Source organism: Alligator sinensis, unplaced genomic scaffold (assembly GCF_000455745.1).
Source record: "Alligator sinensis unplaced genomic scaffold, ASM45574v1 scaffold13_1, whole genome shotgun sequence".
In the NCBI taxonomy this organism is placed as follows: Eukaryota; Metazoa; Chordata; order Crocodylia; family Alligatoridae; genus Alligator; species Alligator sinensis.
In genome coordinates this window covers 796425-813809 of record NW_005841909.1, presented here as the reverse complement: position 1 = coordinate 813809, position 17385 = coordinate 796425, and the positions used below count along the sequence as shown (strand labels likewise).

General features: G+C 44.8%; 1 protein-coding gene across 7 annotated transcripts in view; it reads left to right on the top strand.

Moving 5' to 3' along the window:
* The window catches only part of PELI2 (pellino E3 ubiquitin protein ligase family member 2), a 119384-nt gene that overhangs the window by 88034 nt on the left and 13965 nt on the right, over positions 1 to 17385 (top strand). For 4 of the 7 annotated variants that reach the window (XM_025197901.1, XM_025197900.1, XM_006018652.3 and 1 more), the window contains 2 exons: positions 9046 to 9153; positions 11378 to 11479. In XM_025197901.1, coding sequence (XP_025053686.1) covers positions 9091 to 9153; positions 11378 to 11479 — 165 coding nt within the window. In that variant the 5' untranslated portion in view covers positions 9046 to 9090. Of the gene's footprint in view, positions 1 to 9045; positions 9154 to 11377; positions 11480 to 17385 lie in introns of those variants that run through there. The other 3 variants (XM_025197903.1, XM_025197904.1, XM_006018653.3) reach the window with 1 other exon arrangement.

Genomic DNA, 17385 nt, shown 5'->3' with positions numbered 1-17385 from the left:
TCCTGCTGTTTTCAGGGCAATAGGAAATTGATGTGCTTCGTAAGGCAGATTTGCATCAATTCCTCCTTCCAGCTAAGTGCTACAAGGTGAAAGTGGGTACAAGTAGTACAAAAGAAAGCTGACAAGCTAACTTTCCAGCATGCTTTCCTTCTTCTCTCCCCAAAAACATTATGGTCCATGGTCCTGTTGTAATGGGCACTTCAACCAGCTTGCAGGCAAACCCAAGGAGAACTACTCCTAAAAGTACAATAGAACTGAAAAAAAATGCCAAGAGAAGCACTCTTGTCAGAGGTACATTCAGCCAATACAGAATTTAACCGTATGTGCAGGGTACTGTGAATTTTACATGCCTTCCCAATTTCTGACATGAGCTAGTGCAAAGTCCATCAGCTGAGGGTCGTGCCGTGTCACTCGGACTTTATTTCCTAGCAGCTGCTGGTGCTGGAGCAGCACCTGGGTAGGGCCCTGCTGGGAGCACTCTGCATAGTTTACTGAGGAAGGGGTTCAGCTGGGTGTTGAGCCATTGTCGCTCTTAGTACCGCTCAAATCAACAGATTATTTAATGCAGTGTTGAGTTCAAGATCTGTATACTGGTTTATCACTTCAAAATGAATCCTGCTCATGAAGGAATATGGCATTGTTATGATTATGCTCATGTAAAACGTGTTTCAACTCCTTTTTGGCCATGTTTCTCCCTTGATTGAAAAGTTAGTCTAATTTTAGCCCTGCTACAAGTTAGAGCAATGCTGGGTACAATCCAAAGACTGGAAAAATCACATTTTCCTGTTAAATCTTGAATCTGTTTTAGATTCTGTTACATGATGAGTATTGATATCCTTTAGCTTTAGAAAGCAGGTGTACACTGTGTTCAGATTTCTGTAGTAGATGGCGGAGTTAGCATTTGTGCCCTTTTTTGCCCATATAATTTTAATATACATATTGATCTAATGCTGAAAATATTGCCTGTCATTTAAAACTGTAAATAAATGGTAAGAAGACAAAATCTGTGTATAGTCTGCTGCAAGGCCTTAAATTTAAAGATTTTGTTGTAAAGCTAAGCTAAACACTCACTTGTTACTGCTTTCCATAAAACAATGGTTTTAAGCCTGTGGTTTGCTGACCCCTGAGGTTTAAAACCACAGGTGTAAAACCCTGGGGGTCTGCGAAAGATGACTATGATCGATCCAAAGTGTGTGAATATTCACACTTATAACTCAAAGGGGTCCACACCTTTATTTGAAATTTCCAAAGGGGTCCACACCTCCGTTCAGAACTTTTTAGGGATCTGGAAATGAAAAAAGGTTGAAACCCACTGCCTTAGAGCATTGAAAGAAGACTTGGTATGTGGTTCGATAGGAAGCAGGTGGAGCCTCTTTTTAAACAGCTGTAACTGATTGTGGTTGAAATAAGCACTTCTTCCTTTCCCTCACTCCTTTGCACATGAAGTTCATGAAGTTTCCATGACAATGTTCTTTTGCTAAAGGTTACAGCCAAATTATACTTGATGGCCGTATCAACAATGAGAGGTCAATATAAATTTCAGCTTTGTTGAAGTGTAATACCGTAGGAGCAAGTACTTCTGGCCGATTACTGGTTGGCTTTTAATACAGAGTAAAATTTCAAATAGTTTTTCTTTAGATGCAAGTTAACGTGGTTATGACTGAAAAGAACCCTGTTACAAAGCTGTCACGAATTGGTAGGGAATTCTTACTTTTAACTGGACATAAGAAGCTATTCTGATTTGGGTAAAACTTCAGTTCTGACGATTTGCCTTTTCTAGGAACAAAATTTCCACTTTAAGTTTTAATTTTATAGATACTGGGCCAGGGGGCTGGACTCAAAGATCTTCCGAGGTCCCTTCCAGCCCTAATGTCTATGCGTAATGTCTATGAGATACTGGGAATACTCAATTTTGCAACTAGCTAATGAGTGAGATCTTGCTAAAACTTCCTTTCTCTTTGTCTAGCATCACTCTAGAACAGTGTCACCTGGGGGTACACGTACCACTAGGGGTACTTAAAAGGGTTGTAAGGGGTATGCAGAATGAATGGGAAAAAAATTACTACAGGTGCACCAATACATTGGTTCCATATTGGATCGGCACCGATATAAGGAATTGTGACAGTATTGGCAATCGGCTTTTTTTGGTAGCATGGCCGATTAATGTGGCTGATAAATGTCCCGTGCATGTATGCAGCTGCAGCACAGCATGCAGGCAGCCAAGTGTGCAGCCCAGCAGCGTGGAGAGCTGCTGGGCCTGGCTGGAAAGTCTCTTGTGAGGGAAGGAGGGGCAGATCGAGGCTCCGGAGGTGCAGGAGGGAGTAGGGCAGAGGCAGGCAGTGCACAGCCAGGGCACGGCATGTGACAGAACCATGGCTTGTCTGCAGGGCGAGCGGGGGTGCAGTTCTCGCCCCTACGTGCACCCCGGGAGGGCATGCGGGGTGCATGCCCCCGGATCTGCGCACGGGGCAAGGCCATGCTGCAGGCTGGGGCCGGGGGCCGTGCCAGGTTCTTTCTGGCAGGGGGGCTGGGGTGGGCAGCAACGGTGCTGGGAGGGCTACGGCAAATTTTGGGGTGGCTGCAGCCTTCCCCTCCCAGTGCCAGTGCCACCGCCACCTGTCCTGAGCGCAGCCTGCCCAGCCCCCCGCCAGGAAGAGCCCAGCGCCATCCCAGCCCACAGCGGCAGCCTGCCCTCACCCCTCACAGATCTGGGGGCACACGCCCGGGGTGCGTTATACATGGAGACTCAAACCCCAGCATTCAAGCTGAAGGCATTGCCCTCACCACTGTTAGAAATCTGCCCCGAGCTGGAGGTCAGAGTTGGACATCAGCCCAGAAGAAAAGTTTTCATAAATCATTAGTTGTCTTAATCTAAATGTTAAAATAACTTAGCCCCACTCCCAGCAGCAAACTAAAGTGGGGGCTGATTTGCTTGTTGGCTACTGGCAGATGAAATGGAGAGGGTATAAACCATCTGAAGGCATCTGTACTAAACCTTGGGGAGGAGCCTGGGTGGTGTGAATGAGGCTACAAAAAAAGATGTCACTTCTCTGAAGCTTGAAAAAATACTGGCTTTCTTGTGAGGACCCGAAGACCAAAAGTGGAGTTATACTCTGCACAAGTCTGGAGACTTGATTACACCCTTTCTCATTGGGTTCTGGTTGGATGAAAGCAGAAAATATAAGCTGACCATTGAGCAGGAGTGTGTTCGAATCCATAATGTTAGTGAGACTTCAAATAACCTGTGTTCAAAGGAAAGCTGGATGTTTTATGCTTAATTTAAATAACAAAGCCTCCATTACTGCTGTGTTTTGTGCTGCCAAAGACTGGCATGGGTTGTTTTTCTTTTAAGAGGATCATCACTTGGCATGCAGCATGCACTTCTAAGCAGCACTGTAATTTATAGGCAACTCTACTAAGTGTAGGTCACCTGACACTTCATTTTAAGATCCTGATTTCAATTGCTTGTAAATCTGCCAGACTTTGAAACTTCCCATAGCAGATGTCTGCTGCAGGCTGATTTTTTGAAGTTGTTGAAAGTAAGAGAGCAGCTTGAGAGAGGAAGGTTAAAGAAACATTACACCTATGTTGCCTTTTAATGTATTTCACCACCAAGCGTCTGGAGGCTTCATCCTCTAGAGAAGACACCTGAAATATGGCAGGGACATCACCCTCCTGCTAGGGATGAGCTTTTTGTTCTCAATGTGACATTCTGCCCATGCTTGGCCATGCTCCAAGCCTATAAAAATCATATTTGGCTTTCACACTGTGGCTCTGGTCACCTAAGTGAACATCACCCACTTGGCGTCATCTCACTTGGTATCCGACATCCACTGTCTGCTTGGGAGAATTATTTTAAGTTTATTCTAGCTACACCATTGATCTAGAGTATAGCTGAAACCCCCCTGAAAACTTGAATGTGGAGCAGGATCTGACCTCTGCTGTAAGCCAGAGTGTTTGTTAGAAGTTTACAGAGCACCTGGGTGGTTTGAGGTACGTGGCCATATAACTGAAAAGCTTTGCCCCGAGAGGAAAACTTCTAGTTAAAGAGCTGCTGTTCCAGAAACCTGTGAAGTCATCCTGCATATTCAGCTGTTACTTTCTATTTTTTGTCATGGAAAGTAGCATAAATTAAATACAAGGTAAATTAAGCATTTGGCCAGGGGCTGTATTGTATCCATGCTACATATTCCTCATCTCTTCTGGAGCTGGACACTGCGTGTGATAAAAGAAAAGCAAACAGCAGCAACTCATTGATAGTTTCAAGCTTGGATATGTTGAGCACATGAGAAAACATGCTTGTAATACGTGACCCTAATTTGGTGCAAGTTTGACACTAACTAAACAGGATGCCATCATCAAACAAAATATTACCTTCCTTTTTTTAAATAATACAGTTCAAATTTCTGCCATAACTAATCCAATCTGCATATTATGGTTTCATACCATTCAGTTTAAGTATTTTCAGTGTATTGTTGTCCCATGGAAAAAGAGGGGCAGGAGGAAAAAAAGTTCCTGTGCCTCTTTGACAACACAAGAGCAAATGACACATGCTTTCTACCACACATTTAAGGCCATTAAAACATAAGCCTTATTTATCCCCATGTCCCCTAGCTATGGGGAATTTTTAGAAAGGGGAAAGAAAACCTTGTATGTGAGTATTTTAAATAGTGGTAAAGATGGTAATGACGGTCTCTTTCAGGGAAAGAGAACATGTTTAGTTGAAAGGAGCTGGGGCTGTTATGCTGATCCTGTTTCCTATGAAACAACACAAACAAAAGGGGAAGGAAAAGAAATTGCAGCTTTGTCTTCAGGGTGGGCTTGTACCTGCTGAGGGAGAGAAACACAGCACAGGCTCTTAACAACCCCTTTTGAGACCTGACCCATCATTGAGCCATTTAAAGCATTGCTTTTAGCAGTCCGTTTGGGTTGGGTGCAAGACGCAGGATTTTGTGGCTAGTCTCTTTTGTTAGAACAACTACATAGTTGAATTCTTGGACAAGCTTTTGAGCACCAAGTGCCCTTAGGTCACTCTTTGGTCATGGCCGGCCATACTGCAAAAAGTCTTGGCTGCCTAAGCTCAGAGCCCAGCAGGCTGGAAAGGTGGTGAAGCTAGCTGCATGCAAGAGAGTAAAGTCAGGTCACATCTTGACTCTTTGGCCCAAATGACCAGGCTTCTGGGTATAGTGGATTGGGGGTGGCCTTTGATGCAAGTCCAGAGCAAGACCTCTTGCCACCACAGGTCGTGTGAAGTACTTTAACTGTTCTGTACCTGTGCCGCCCTCCTTGCCTGCTCAATCCAGGAGGTAGAGAGAGAGGAGAAAGATGGAAAGGGGCACATTAGTGACAGGTCTCCCATTTCAGGTAGCAGTGAGGATTTAAATGAAGCTAGACATAGTGGTGATGCTACCACCACCTCCCTGGGAACTAGGGGTGAAGTCAGTTGTGCGTGTTCAGGGGGCTCCTGCGATAGATTTCCTAACAGGGAGCCCCTATTCAACTTACTTTAAAACATGTGCATCACATGTTGAAACTTGAAAACTGCTGTGCCATAGTAGGGGCTAGAGTTAGCTTTGGGAGCTCGAGGAGAGCTTCATAGAGATGAATAAGGATCTAAAAAGGTTACGTGATTAATCATTTAATTGATACGCCCAGTGATAACCAGTTAGCTTATCAGTTATTGTTTTGCACGGGGCTGGACACAGTCCAGCAGGGAGGGGAAGCCATGCAATGCCCCAGCAGGAACCGGAAGACGGCAGGGCAAAGCAGGAGGGAGGGAGGAAGAAGGGAGGGGCAAGTTGGGACTTGCAACCACCCCAGAATTGCCAGCCAGATGTTAGCACCTTGACCCTTCTCCTAAGGATGCTCTCTGGCACGTGGCCTGCTCTTCTCTCTCTTCCTGGTAGTGCACTGAGGTGATAAAAACCTTCATAGACCTCAACTGTTCCTCTACTCTACTTGAACAACACGTGTTATAAAAAAAAGGGGGTTTGTGACCCTTGTTGGTGCAGATCCACCTCCTTGCATTGCACCATAAGCTGCTGCAAGTAATCCTACGCTAGTCATTGCAGACGATACTTGTCCAGTGAAGGGTAACTGAAGCGCACACAAAAGACAAATGGGAGAATACAGCTTTGAGATGCAGCAAAGCACGTAAAACAGCACATCTCTTGGCCAGCTCTCATTTCTGCTTGGGTTACGGCAGTCTGAAATCATATGCATGGTATGGTCCCAGTGGCTCTTGGCAGCATCGAGGGAAAAGGCTTAAGGTTTGGGGGCTAGACTGTTCAGATAGAGGTGCACACAATCTAGAAGATCAGGGGGTCAGTCTGCATTAGTTTCTGGATGGAGAATTAAAAGGGTGGCAGATTCTTGCCGTTTCAGCACATGTGTTTTGATTTGCTCTTTTTCCCCCCTAAAGCTTTTGTTCTTGGAGTGATGTCAGTATGTGACAACTTTTTGTTCAAGAAAAGTGTATAGCTGTCATGGTTTCAAAGGAAAGGCTGAAGGTGTAAAACCTCAGATGCTCAAACTCAAATAACACTAATCAATATGTAGAAAAGCACCTTCAACTTTTTAATTATAAGTCAGTTTTGTGACCTTCTGGGCTGTTTTGAAGGTTTCAGGCTTGGCTGTGTTGTCATAATTGTGTAACCCTTTTAAATTGTGCCAGTAAAACTTGGTCATGACAAGTCACTACTGGACCAGTCTTATTTCCCTGGGGACTTTTCTCCCTTTCTCCTACTGTGTCATTGCTTGGATCACATTCTTTGGGGAAGGCATTTCCCATACCGTCGAAGCCATCTTGCACAGAAGGCTGATGTTTATGAAAAAATCCACCATCGCCTTAAAAGTGCACCAGCAGCCTTCAGACACCTGAGGAAATGAGTGTTCAAATATCATAAGGTCAGATCTGAAACCAAACTTATGGCTTATCAAGCAGTCATGATCCCCCCCGTTCCCGTACAGAGTTATGAACAACGTACAGGAGACATCTCAAATCACTGGAGAAGTACCATCAAGGCTGCCTGTGGAAGGTGTTTCAAATCCAGTGGGAAGACAGATGCACCAACACTAGTGTCCTCTCGCAAACAAACACCACTAGCATTGAGGGGATGGTCATCTAACATCAACTTCGCTGGGCCATGTCTGACTCCAGATGCCCAAAGCAAGTTTTATTTTCCCAGGTCAGTCAAGGTGTACGCTCAAGAGGAGGGCAGAGAAAGCACTTTAGGAACGTCCTAAAGGTCAGCTTACAGAAAATGAAACTTCGATGTCAACTCGTGAGAGACTGTGGCCCAGGACCACCCCAAATGGAGGAAGAGTCTGCTGCAAAGATCTCGGTACTTTGAAACCTTACGACGACAACAGGAAATGGAAAAACAGGAGCAGCAGAAATGGCGTGTCACAAACTGAATCCAGAATCCTGGGCTACCTACCCCTCAGGGAAACACATGCCCAAGTTGCAGCAGAGTCTGTCAATCACGGATCAGCCTCATCAGCTATCTTCAGACCCATAGATAAAAGCAGTCGTGGAAGACTATCATCCTCAACTGCGAGGGATTGCCAATGATGACCTTTTTGTGTTTATACAATAACTGATGCACTGGAGTGCTATCAAATTTTTCCCTTGGTTCTTTGACTTTCCAATTGGACAATTGCTAGTGGCCAATTTCTTTGCAAGATGAGCAGTAAAATGCATGTGAAATCTCTTTGAATTGGAGCAGCTGTCTGTGCCAAATAGACTCCGAAAAACTTGTCATCTTGTATAATTTCAGAATGATCTAAGTGCTTTGAAAGATTATAAAATACTGGGAAATGAAGTCTTACATTTGACATTATTTAAAAGCAGCTTTTCAATGGAAGTTGTGAGAGGGGAACCACAGGTATATCAGACTAGGAAAAGAACATCCTCTCTAAAATACATAATCTTAGTACAGGGCTAATTTATACAAGAAACACGAATTTGACAACATTTGGCAATTTATTGTATGGAATACAGCAACCGAATGACAGAACAACCTATAAGCAATCTATAAACAATGACTAGGGTTCCAGTTTTAGATTTGATATCTATGGTAAAGCATCATCAGTAGCCTCGTGTAGGTCTTCAGTGCAACCATTAAAATGATAAATAGGGCGCTCCTCCGTAATATGTGCTATAGTTTGGAATTTGCCACACTTGCACTTGGGGTCTTTAATAAAATTCCATTTATGTAGTAGGTAGTTGCATCTATCTTGCCGTGTACAAACCCCGTTCAATGTTGTCCAGCTCCGCCTTGGTAAAGCAAAGCCAGGGATGTAGATGTGGGGTCCATGATAAGTCATTTGTTAAATTTATGTCAGTTGTGTTCTATTGCTGGGTCCATTTTTCCTTGATGTTAAAATTTTTGTCATTCAGCTCTTTTTCCTGCCTTTGAAATGGCCTCCTTGACTTAAGTCTTGGCGTGGGGCGGGGATCATTAAATTCCTCAAAAATTGTTAGCAGATTGAATGTAAGCAGTTTTTTGTAGATTCTTAAAGTAGCCTGTTTACATCAAAGATCAGGAGGAAGGATATGTGATAGAGCAGACAACCAGGGAACAGGAGTGGATCTGCAAGTACCTGTTTCATTTAATTGAGTCAGGTGGGCTCTATGAGCGCTCCTGCCCCACTGTGTGCATGGCAGCTGCCACTCTGGCCAGATCCAGCCACTCATGGATCCATGCCACATGCAGTGCAGGTCCCAGACCAGCTGGAGCAGCTGCCTGATCAGGTATGTTGGGGAAGGGTAAGTGTGGAGGGGAGATCCATGGGCCCAATCCAGACAAGCCCCATGCTACTTATCCGGCCAAATGAGTTTGGCATCCCTGTTGTATGGTATCAGGCTAATTTGGATGTAGTAAAATTAAACAGGGAGCCAATATCAGTGCCATGCATTTTGAGAATTTATTTTCAGATCACATTAGACTGGTCATAAATAATGAAAGCTGGACTCTATAGTCTAGTGGCTGGTATAGTGAAAATAAAAATAACTTATAGAAATGTCCTAATCTAATTTTGCAGGAAATGAATTGGTCATGCTCAATCTAACAATAATCAGTCAAACGTATGGATTCCAAAGTCTGTGATTTATGCAGTCTAGCTCACGTACCATGCTATGGATTTTTACAGGTACGGTTATGAAAGTAGAAATCATTTGTTATGCTGAAAGCAGTGGGCTAGCATAGTGTAAAAATGTTAAACTGCTTCAACTGTCTAGGCTAAGAACTCGCAAGACTTTTCCCTTTCAGTACATAGAGAACTATATAAAGGTGCCCATTTAACTCTGACAGGGCAGAATCCAGGGTAGCCAACTGTCTGTAAATTTGTGGGTGGTCAGTGAAAGAGGCTAAAAATATATATTCATAAAGTTCATTAAGAAAAAAAAGAGCCCTCAGTAAAACAAAAAACTGAGCACCTCAGAGCTTGATTGAAGCTCTGTCCCTGACCAAGGCTGGATGTTGAAGGCTAGAGAGCAGAGCAGTGCCACCTGGTGTTTGAGTGGGTATACAGCATCCTGCAGGGAGCATGCTGTCAGAGGGGCCCCACCGCTTGCTCCCGATGGGCGGGGTGACGAAAACCGCAGTTTTTAAATATGGTACCGTTTTTGCCTCCTGCCACCAATTGGCAGAGGGCATCTGGCAGCCCCACTCCTTGTTGCTGACTGGCCAGAAGGCAGAAACAGCACCACATTTAAAACCATGGTTTTTGCCTCCCTGGCCAATCAGGAGCAAGCAGTGGGGCCCTTCCACCAATCAATGGCAGCAGGGGGGGGGGCACACAGGAACTTGCAAGATTAAAGGCACCGCCACGCAGCCCCCTTCTGTTGCGAATTTGGTAGGTCCCTAATGATGAAGGAACAGATGTCTTGCACTTTTATAGTTTATGGTATAGTATTATAGCTGGTAAAAGCTGGTATGAGAAATATAGGATCCATCCATTTATTAGTGATCACTGCACATATGTTCCTTCTTTTATCGGTTTTTCAGTCCTTGCCATAACATTCAAGAGAGTTTCTCTGATTCACTTAACCAGATAATCTGTGGCTTTGAGATCAGTTAGAATGTCTCAGAGAAATAAAGTGACTAAAAATGGTCTGAAGCAATTAAGCAGAGTAGATTGGAGTTGCTCAATTTACTCATCCCTTTCCATGTTGGATGCTTGTAATTTTTAGATCAAGAGCAACAAAGGGATAAAATACCACTACGATAGAATCAGTAGATATAATTGCATGTAGTGTCACCCTGTGGTGTTGTCAAAGCATTGGACTTGGAGCTCTTTGGAAGTACTTAAACTCCCATTATTACATGTACTCTGTGTTACAGCAGCTCTTTATAGAGGCGATTCTGCATGCTGAATAGCTCCTGAGACCACTAAAATTATTTATTTTTTGTAGAATCAATAGCTTCAGTCAAATTGCTTCCATTCCTTCTAAAGACTAAAGAACTAGGATTTTTCTGAAATTATTTTGGCTCTCTTTTTTAAAGATTTAATTATTAGATTCTAAAGGTCTTGTGTGACTGAAGGTAGTATCAGGAACTAGTTTAGGAAACGGAGCTGCACTGTCATTGAGTGGCTTTGCAACCTAGGGCAATGTCACTTTGTTCCAGTTTTTCTAACTGGGGCTGTGTTTAATTAACCTCTTAGTAGAGCCTTAGTAGAGGTGGCTGAGAAATGCTGGGTAGGAGCCAAGTATTTCCATGAGATTTTGCCTAGAAACAATTATAAAAGGTAAATCAAGATGACCTTTTTTTCTTCTTACCTGATAAAATATATTTCTGAAAGAAAAAAGTCTATGGTATGATATTATATTGCATGTAGACTATTTTAAAAGAATTATGTTTGGAATGAGTTACCACTTGAAACTTTACGCAATGAATCACTGATGTAAGTAAGCTTTGTATTAATCACCTAGAGGATATTTGACGAATCGGAAAAAAAAAAAAAAAAACTTGCATAAATTGAGTTAGAAGGTCTGAAGTTTTTAAACTGGAAATGCACAGAGAGAAATGAAGGATGATTTATATGCAAAGGAGGGTGGGAGGAGAGAAATGTGTGCAGTTCATGGGAGAATTACTAATTTTAGAATTAAAGACAAAGTGATGCATTGGCTTTAAATTACCGAACTGGGAGATACTCTTGTCGTCCTAAAAGATTTAATAAGCAAATGGTACTTGAACCAAAAAGCCATTGTAGGAAATCATAATTTGCATATGTATTTGCATTCATTATACATCTTCATTACACAGCTCCTTTTTTCTGATTATTGTCAAAAGTATTTGTATAGTGAAGTGAGTTTGATATTTGTGTGTAAACTTATATATAGTGATTTTTTTTTTTTATTATTATTCAACAGGCCATCAGCTGTAAAGGGCAGCACAGTATCTCTTACACGTTATCGAGAAACCAGACGGTTGTAGTAGAGTATACACATGATAAAGATACAGATATGTTTCAGGTAAGACTTTTTTCTTTTTCTTTTGTTTTGAGCTGAGCCAGTGTCTGTTAAACAAAGCTGGTGGGTATTTAGTTCCTTACAAAATACTATACTATACTAGTAGAATGCGGAAATGGCACTGAAATAAAGCACCTGATGCATTTGGTTTCATTAAGTGCAGAGGCCTAGTATAGACGGCTTGCAATAGCACTGGAGTGGTTAAGGAGCAGGGCACAGCAAGGAATGAAGGGGAGAAAACAGAGCGGCCCAGGATGGTGGGGAAAGGGAGGGGACTGAAACAGGGAGCGGGAGATGGGAGCTGTGCACCAGCGAAGACATGGGTGCTGTGCAAAAACAGTATGTGGTCATGATTTACGCTGAATCGTAGAGCCTGCACACAAGAAAATGGTGTTGAGGTTTTACAAACAACTTTAATTCTGACATTTTTTAACTTTTGAGCATTTGACTTTGCAAACAGGAGTGTTTTTGTAACGTAGGTTATTTTTTAATCTAATGCTAGTATACAAAATGAGTCGTGGGAAGGGAAATCTTGTATATAGTAAAGGTCATTGCACTCAGAAGACCAACTTAGTAGTCTTTTCTTGTCAAGGCTGCACGTTCATGTATCTAATTAAAGCATCTTTGAATTAATACATCCCTGCAGTTCAATCTGTACACTGAAAGCTTCAATATTTCTGTTATTTCTTTTTGTGTTCTTTTGCCAACAGCGAACATGACTGTGCAAATGATAATATCCTCTGCTCCGCTTTAGTTGCTTTTCTTCCCCCATGTGTGAACAAGTCTCCCAGTGGGACCTAGTGATGCATGAATTCTTATTATGTCCATTTGATGATTAATGGAAGTGTGATTTTTCTTCTGTGCTATAGTCTTGCTTCTTTTCCCATAGCAAACAAACATCGTGAATCTTGAGTTGACGATAATGGATGAATGGCCTTTCTAAGATGACTAATAAAACGGAAATTTAACTTGGATACTTAGTGCCAGTTTTTCATCTAGAAACCAGGCTATAGGTTAGCATGTAGTAGTTACATTCCAGTCTTTTAAGTGTTTATTTTGCATTTCCAGGGTAAACTTTCTGCAAACAAAACTGGATTTTCTCAATAGCTGGATAACAGATCAGTGGTGCTCAAACTTTTTAGACTTAAGGCTCCCCTTGTTAAGACTCGAGGTATCCTTTGAAATATGCCAGCTTGTAGCTTTTGCTTGGTCTCTGACTATAGAAAAATAATAGAACAGTTCTTCTGCAAAGAACTCGGGCCACAACAGGGCACAATATTTATGAAGCTATGGATTCCTCTTTGAAATCTCTGTATTTATCTTTTGACTCTTGGGTAGGTGTTTGCATGCCAAGCGGTGTTAATATTGTGCAACACCTTTAAAAACCCCTGCCTTGTGCATGCCAGCCAGATCCCATGCATGGGGCCATGATATCTGTTCTCTGGGGCTTGGAGATTTGCCGAAGGAAAATTGTGGCAGCATTAGTTGCAACTGCTGTACCATCTCCAAATTTCTGGACCCTTGGGAAGCCCTGTAGGCTGGATCACAAGGCTATACAGGCCAGGGGTTGAGCATCCCAGACTTAGATCACTAGAGCCTCTCTGAATCTGTCTAGGGCCAAGAGGGAACAAAGGTGTCCTCAATTCTTAAAACAATTCTTGAAATCCAAAAAATGAGAAAGATAAGATGGTCCAGTGCTTTGTGTGCTAGCTTGAGAACTGGCGCCAAGTCCTTGCTCGGCTACAGTCTTCTCTCTGACTTTGGGCAAGTCATTTAATCTCTCAGTGGCTCAGTTACCCACTTGTAGAACAAGGGTAACAACACTGTGCTATTGTAGAGATAAATACACTAAAGACTCCGAGTGCTCAGATATAATAGTAATAAGCATCAGCTAAGTACTGTACTTTCTTGCATATAACACAAAATCACCAGGGGAAAACTGGTATCTACATTATATGCAAGGAAAAGGGCTCCCCACAGGTCTGGAGATTTGGGAAGACAGAACGGTGGCAGCATAAATTGCCAAGGCTCTGGGAGTCACAGCAATAAACACTACCATGGCTCCACCTCTGCCCTCCCCGCTGCCAGATTTCTGGGTCCATAAGGAAACTACCCTCTGCTACCACGTGCTAGGTTGAGACAATGTAGGGCAGGGGTGTCCAACCTTTTTGAATGTGGGACCGGATCATGAGCTTTTTATCACCCAGTGGGCCGGCGAACCATGTTCAGAGACCTCACAGGAAGCGGTATCACATCACCCCCTCGAAACAAAAGTACAGTGTTTACTTTTGTTTCCTGTTGCAGCACCTCGGGCCTCAGAAAATGGCTTGGAGCGCCTCATGGTAGCTGTATGCTGGACAAGCCTGGTGTAGGGGGTTGGTCCATGGCCGGACTCAGTGCACCAGGTCTAACCCTACACATAACCCCAAAGCCAGCGTGTGATCCTGAACTTGGTACACAGCCCTGGAGCTAGTGTGCAGGGTTAGACCTGACACAGCCCCAGTGTTGGCGTGCTGGATTGGGCCCTGCCATGTGGCCCAGCACCAGTGTGCCAGATTGGCCCTCAGCACCAACGTGCTGGATCAGGTTCTGCTGCTCTGCACTGCCCCACTGCCAGCATGCCAGATCAGGCCCTGCCGCACAGTGTCCTGAATCCTGGCGTGCAGGTCTGTAAAGAGGGAGATCAAGGGTAGACTTCTGCTCTTATTTCCTCACTAGTGTAATGTGTTATCTTATGTATGAAGAGTCTCTAGAAGCTGAGTTTGGTAAGCTGGAACTTACTGCCCTTGCAGGAGAAGGGAGATCAGTCAAAGGTCCATGAAGAAATCTGTCTTCTCTCCAGCCATCCTGGGAGCTAGAGTGAGAGTTGATGCAGTTGGACTTCTGAAAGGAAACGTGAGGTGTTATGTATATGGTTCCTCGTATTCTGCACCGCTGCTGATTTGTGCTGCAGAGACAAACTTGAAATTCCTTAATAGCATAAAGGCAGAAATAGGGCGCTTGTGTTTATTGTTGGTAAACCTGGATGCCAGGAGAGCCAAGGCAGATAGGGAGCAAACAGGGAGCTGGGGTGGCGGGAAGGGGTGGGCTTTCCTTACTGCCCCAACAAAGTTGGAAAAATAGAAAGAGCAGCGATCAGATTTCAGATTTACTACATAGGTGGCTTTGAATGGGTTTGTCATCCATGACAGAGCAAAAAATACTTGGAACTCTACCAAGGAATGGTCTTGCTTGAGCCTAGAAACTTATTAATTAATTAATTAACTTTAGTGACTATGTTTGTCTTTTGACACAAATAGGCTATGAGCATCCCTTACCTGAGCTTGGTAAAGCCGTTTTGTTGGAAACCTTCCATAGCTGTGGTCTGAAGTGTCTGCTTTGTCCAGCTGTATAGAATTTAGGAGTATACACTGGAAAATAGTGGTACACTGATAGAGATTTTGGGAGCCTACCGATAGCCGATCGGAGATGTATTGGCCAACACACCTCCGATTTCTGATACAGCTGCGTGCAGCTGGTAAGTCTGTTGTGGTAGAAGGTGACAGAAGGGGTGGGTGTGGGGGAACAGATTAACACCCCCTGCAGTGAGGGAGGGGGCAGGGACAGGTACTGCCCAGCTGGGGCGGGGGACATGTGCCCCCAGATCTGTGTGGGGCAGGGCAGGCATGCTGTAGCTGCGGGCTGGAGCCAGGGTTGCGCTGGGCTTTTCTCGGTGGGGGCTGGGCTTGGAGCGGGGGCTACAGAGTGGGCTGCAGCCACCCCAAATTTCTCTGTAGCCCAGTTCCCAGCGCTGTGGCCACTGCCCACCTGGCACATCCCTGGGTCTTCCTGGCACGTGGGTGGAGGCAGGGTGTTGAGCTGGGGCTGTGCCAAGTGGACATCGGCATTGGTGCTGGGAGCGGGCGGGCCTACGGCAAAATTTGGAGTGCCTGCAGCCCTCTCTCTGTAGCCCCTGCCCCGAGCCCAGCCCCCGCTGAGAAGAGCCTGGCACAGCCCCGGCTCCAGCCCGTAGCTGCAGCCCGTCCACCCCACCCTGCTTTGCACAGATCTGGGGGCAAACGCGCTCCCCCCACCTGTGTGCAAACAGCAGCGGGAGGTCCATGGTTCCGTCCTGCTCCCCTTCCCTCCCCTGGCTGGACAGTAGGGGTGTGTGAAACGGGCCGTATTCGATTCGGCCAAATCCAAATCTGAAGATTTGATGCTAATTCAGAGAATCAGCACTTCAGCCATAGACGCACCTTTAAATGTTTTTTTCTACATACCTTGAGGTACCAGGTGTGTACCAGAGTCCCGACCCCGTCGTCGTCCTCCTCCCCACCCCGCTCAGCAGTGAACCTGGAAGTCAACCGGAAGTACTTCCAGTCCACTTCCAGGTCTGCCCCCGAGCACACGGTGGACCGCCCCCGTCTGCACCCCCCGGCTCAGCAATCGACTGCGGGGGGACCCCGGGTACTCCCCCAGACCCAGGAGGCACCAGTCACTGAGCCGGGGGCATGGATGGAGGGGGCCCCCCACACACTCCTCGGTGGACCTGGAAGTGGACCAGAAGTGCTTCTAAATTGTTTCGGAGGGTTCTGATTCGCTTCGGAGTTTCGGTCGCCAAATCGGACCGAATCTCCTCCAAATCAAATCAGTGACCAAAACTTTACACAGCCCTACTGGGCAGCTCCTCCTCTGTCCCTGCCCCCTCCCTCACCACGAAGGGCATTGATCTGCTCCCCCTCCCCTTCCACCACAATGGACTTACCAGCTGCATGCAGCTCTCCAAACTGCTGGGCTGTGCTCCTCGCTGTCTGAGTACTGCACTGCAGCTGCGCACAGGCACGGGCAATTATCAGCGAAATTATCGGCCCTGTCGGGCCGATTTTAGATGCAGCCAATTTTCCTTATATCAGTTCCAATCTGATATTGGACCATCATATCGGTTCACTTCTAGCGGAAAACAAGCTTCCATCAAGTCCGGTTCCTTGCTGTTGCTGGCACCATGTGGTATAACCACTTTCAGAGCTTGATCAGCTATTATCTTAAAACTAGTTTTAGTGTTTTCTGCACCTCTACTTGGGAGGCTGCTCCTGAGCCTCACTTCTCTGATAGTGAGAAGCCACCTCATTTCCTGTCTAGACTTGTTAAGGGCTAGGCCATTCCTTTGCCAACGTTATTAGTCAGGGTACGTGAGTGAAGTATCATTGATGTCAGTAGATAGGCACCTGTTTGGCCTGGCAGCGAACTTAACCAACACTCTCTAGGGATTGATCCTAAATACCATTTCTTTGACAGTAAATGCTAGTGAATTGACTTTTTGGCTTATTGTACCTTTTAACAACCAACTTACACAGCCTGCATGTGCAGCTCTGTGACAGCTGTCGGCTGGAAGGTTGGTTTGCTTTCAGAAGTCACCGTTGCAGCGCAGTAGCAGGTCGTTCACAAAGCACGTTTCACAGAAGTATCCAAAGCTACGTTCTGCAGTTTTCTAAAACAAGACAACTTTGAAATCCTAAAAAAAAAAAAAAAAAAGTCTAAGCAACCCTCTGAAAAGCAACATTTAGTTTAACCCTTTGAAAATTAGGCAAAGATGATGGTGGGGAGGACTGAATCAGTCAGAAATTGTCACTAATGAAGAACCATCCTCTTTAGAGCAGATGTGAAGTGCAGATATATGTCCACATGGGTTGTCTTTTGATTGCAGTATTAGATGACTTAATGATCTCTTTGGGGTGTCAAACTCAAAGAAAGCTAGTAAGCCAGCAGCCAAGGAGTTACTGCTGCCACTGTTCAGCCTCCAGAGGTGCAGCTGCCAGAGCCTCAGTGTCAGTGTAGACAGCACCCAGGATGAATGCCACCAATTTGAGTCTGAAAACCACTAAATTTAGCAGCCTTGTTCACCTCCTGGGTCCTGGCTACGCTCTCAC